General features: G+C 40.7%; 1 protein-coding gene across 1 annotated transcript; it reads left to right on the forward strand.

Annotated features, from left to right (window-relative positions):
* Positions 1-491: 491 nt before the first annotated feature.
* On the forward strand, positions 492-3,208 carry LOC108098285 (UDP-glycosyltransferase UGT5). The gene is made up of 3 exons (XM_017201092.2): positions 492-569; positions 1,319-2,147; positions 2,214-3,208. The coding sequence occupies exons 2-3, from the start codon at positions 1,441-1,443 to the stop codon at positions 3,130-3,132; spliced, it is 1,626 nt and encodes a 541-aa protein (XP_017056581.2). The 5' UTR covers positions 492-569; positions 1,319-1,440; the 3' UTR covers positions 3,133-3,208.
* Positions 3,209-3,708: the final 500 nt, after the last annotated feature.

The raw sequence follows: 3,708 nt of genomic DNA on the forward strand, positions 1-3,708 counted from the left end.
CATTATATATACAAATGTTTGTATAAACAGAGAATGACGGAGAAACATAGGGACCATGAAATTAATCGCATTCAACTCGGATTCGACTTTTTAAAAAATAAAATTTTAGAAGAGTGTGAAACTGAAATAATAACAATACAAACCCATATGGAAAAAAACTTTTGTTTCTTTGCGGAGCTAAAACGTAATAAAAAACAATTTTAAAACACTTACGATCTGCGAACTTAAGTGCTAGCAGTGAACTGCGTTAATGAGATGCACCTTACCCAACCCGGCAATTAAAAACAGCAACAATGATCCAATGATCCCCAGACCTAGAGCAACACTCACTTAACAGGTTGCTCCCACATTCTCCCACAGCGATTATTTATAGAAGCCCCCCACTCAGTGATTCTCTGGTTTTGCTCTCTACTCGGGAAACTATAGCTTCGGGTGATTCCGATTCCGATTCGCATTCGGATTCGGTTTGGATTCAATTCTCAGTGATTCGAGTGGCAGCGAGGCGACGCGTGCCGAACGCGTATTGTTTTCCAAATTCTTTGTTACTTGGGTGTCTCTTTATAGACTAGGTATTTAGAATATCTATAATTGTTTTGTTGGAGTCATCGGGGGAAAGTGCCAATTTAATGAAATAATAGTTAACCTACAAGTTGACATTGACAATGCGACAAGGTTGCACTTTAAACTTTGTACTTGTACTTGGAATAAATTATAAATATTTACTCTGTTCTATTTTAAAAGGAAGGTGGATATTTCTGGTTATTAGTGAACAATAAATACATTAACAATAAATAAGTGAATATCAAATGTGAGCCCAGAATCATTGTTATTCTTAGCTATTTAAAGAAAATTGTATGTGCAGTGAATAAATATTGATTACAAAATAAACATTTGCTTCGAGCAGATCTTGTGTATGCATTTGAATGCAGTTCTAACTGACAACCTATAGGGAAATAATAATTGATGTGTTTTTATGTGTGTTCATGACAACAGAACTTAACATAATAAATGAAAATAAAAACATATACGTTACGGTTCATGACATGTACATATATTTAATAGGCATCATTAAAAACATTAACTAATAACAATTTTTAATGACACGAAAATAGCTGTCGGCGGTCAGTTGATGTTAAATGACTTCATTCACTTTGAATTTAAAGACTGAACTAAAAATGTTTTTAAGTCCTAGAGAAAATGTTGCATAAATACCTGCATAAAAGACAACGTGTACTTTGTTTGGGGTACACGTAATAACTTCCTTAACAAATGTTTTGTGAAAATCATGATTCCGAAAAAGCAACAAATGTATTTGCAGATTAAGCGGCAAAGGAATCTTATCAGTGCCTTATCAACGAACCGGACTGACTATAAGATAGCTACCGGCTGCCTGCAACCCATTCAGTTACCATTTGTACTTGGACTTCAACGGAGCTAGTCATGACACAAAGCCGGTTGATCGGTTGCAGCTTGGGCGGCCTTCTGGTCGCTCTCTTGGCCCTTCAGTCGATGCCGCAGGGCACCGAAGGATCCAACATCCTGGGCGTCTTCACCAGCCACAGTCCGTCGCACTTCATCGTGCACATGTCCATCATGAAGGCGCTGGCCGAGAAGGGTCACAACATCACGGTTGTCTCCTCCATGTCGCCCAAAGTGACCCACAAGAGCATCAAGCACATTGTCATTCCCATGAGTGCCGAGGATGAGAAGATCCTCAACGAAGGCATGACCGGAATGGTCAAGGAGAAGCCATCCATTTGGACCACCATGAAGTCGATCTTCAGTTCGCTGTCCCTGCTCATCGACAAACAGGTCGATGTGCTGGAGGATAAGCGTTTCCAGGAGCTCTACCTCAACAAGGGCAACAAATTCGACGTGGTCTTCGTGGGATTCTTCTTCAACACCTATCAGGTGGCTCTGGGTGCCCGGTTTAATTGCCCCGTGATTGCTTCCTGGCCAGGTCCACCCATGATCATGGTCAACGAGGTTCTGGGCAATCCGGAGCTTCTAAGCGTTCCCCAAAGTCATATTTCCGTGGCCCCTGGAAAAGCGATGGATTTCAAGCAGCGAGTTCAGAACTTCGTTGGAACTCTTGGCTTTAATGCACTTGGACTTTTCCTTCATCACAAATACAATAGGTTTTATGAGTGAGTACTTATCAGTAAAGTATTTTAAAGATTAAAACAAACTAATCATTATATTTATTATTCTAGTCGGCTCTGGGGCAAAGATAAGTCTATGCCCAGTTTTGAGGAGGCACAGAGGAATGTTTCGCTGGCTTTTTGCAATGGTCACGGCATCAGCGAAGGTCCCATTCGTCCGAATGTGCCTGGCATCATCGAAATCGGAGGCATTCAGGTCAAGGGCAAGGCAGATCCTCTGCCCGAGGACATCAAGGAGTTCCTGGACAAGGGCAAGCATGGTGCCATTCTCTTCAGTTTGGGTTCCAACTTGAAAGGCGAACACATCCAGCCCGAAGTAGTGGAAACTATTTTCAAGGGCTTGAGCAGCGTTAAACAGCAAGTGATTTGGAAGTGGGACGATCTCAAGAATATACCCGGCAAATCGGAGAATATTCTCTACAAAAAGTGGCTGCCACAGGACGATATCCTGGCCCATCCGAAGATCAAGCTTTTCATCACTCATGCAGGAAAAGGTGGAGTGGCTGAGGCCCAATATCATGGAGTTCCAATGTTGGCTCTGCCAGTTTTTGCCGATCAACCCGGAAATGCCGACAAATTGGTGGAAAGTGGATATGGCCTGCAATTGGCTTTAACCTCCCTCGAAGTGGATGAGTTCAAGGCGGCCATCAAGGAGATCATCGAGAACCCCAAGTTTGCCCAGAAGCTTAAAGCATTCTCGAAACTCTATCGCGATCGTCCTATGACTGCCCAGGAATCGGTTGTTTACTGGACGGAGTACGTGATCCGTCATCATGGTGCTGCCCACATGCAGAGTCCTTTGGTCCACATGAACTTCATCGCCAGCAATAATCTGGATGTCTATGTTATTGGTGCTTTGGTGCTCTACATTATTTTCATCATTAACAAGATTGTGTGGAAGTTTGTGTGGCGGAAACTGTTTTCCAAATCGAACACACCTGCTCAAAAGAAGAAGGTGAAGAAGCAGTAGATATTAATACTCAGTAACGACTTACAAATATTCAAAAGACGAGATATAACAAAATAAATTTATAAGATAAAAAAAATGTTTTTTTATTATATCATTATGTATTACATTTTGACTTGGAAATTTAACGCAAGGGTAAATTTTAGTCCTCTACCAAATTTGTTTACCAATATCTATTATAGGCTGCCGAATATCTTATCTCACAACAATCGTTATCAGCGATTAAAACAATTACATGCCGGTGACGCCAGTGTATAGAACCTTTGGCCTGCATTATATCACTTTCGATGTTTACTACAGTGACAACAAGTAACATGTTGTAGAACAACATTTGTATTAATGGTTTGTGTTTTATTTCGTAATCTCAAGTAGTGGTATAAAGAATCTGAATCTATCTTTGTCGATATGAAGATCCTTTAATGTTCAATTTAAAAACGAAAGTTTCCCCTCAGTTTGTACTGCTTCTTCAGTATTCACCTTTTTTTGTTCAACTTTTTATTCGGTTGTGACATCAACTACTTTACTTAGCATGGACTGCAACCATGTAAAGAGGAAGTTCTTCTGGAAAACTACTTCAGC

The sequence above is a fragment of the Drosophila ficusphila genome, unplaced genomic scaffold (assembly GCF_018152265.1).
Source record: "Drosophila ficusphila isolate 14025-0441.05 unplaced genomic scaffold, ASM1815226v1 contig_797, whole genome shotgun sequence".
Classification (NCBI taxonomy): domain Eukaryota; kingdom Metazoa; phylum Arthropoda; class Insecta; order Diptera; family Drosophilidae; genus Drosophila; species Drosophila ficusphila.

Coding starts and splice junctions, on each gene's coding strand:
- LOC108098285 (XM_017201092.2), top strand. CDS start 1,441: ATGACACAAAGCCGGTTGATCGGTTGCAGCTTGGGCGGCCTTCTGGTC. Junction 2,148..2,213: donor AAATACAATAGGTTTTATGA/GTGAGTACTTAT, acceptor TTATTATTCTAG/TCGGCTCTGGGGCAAAGATA.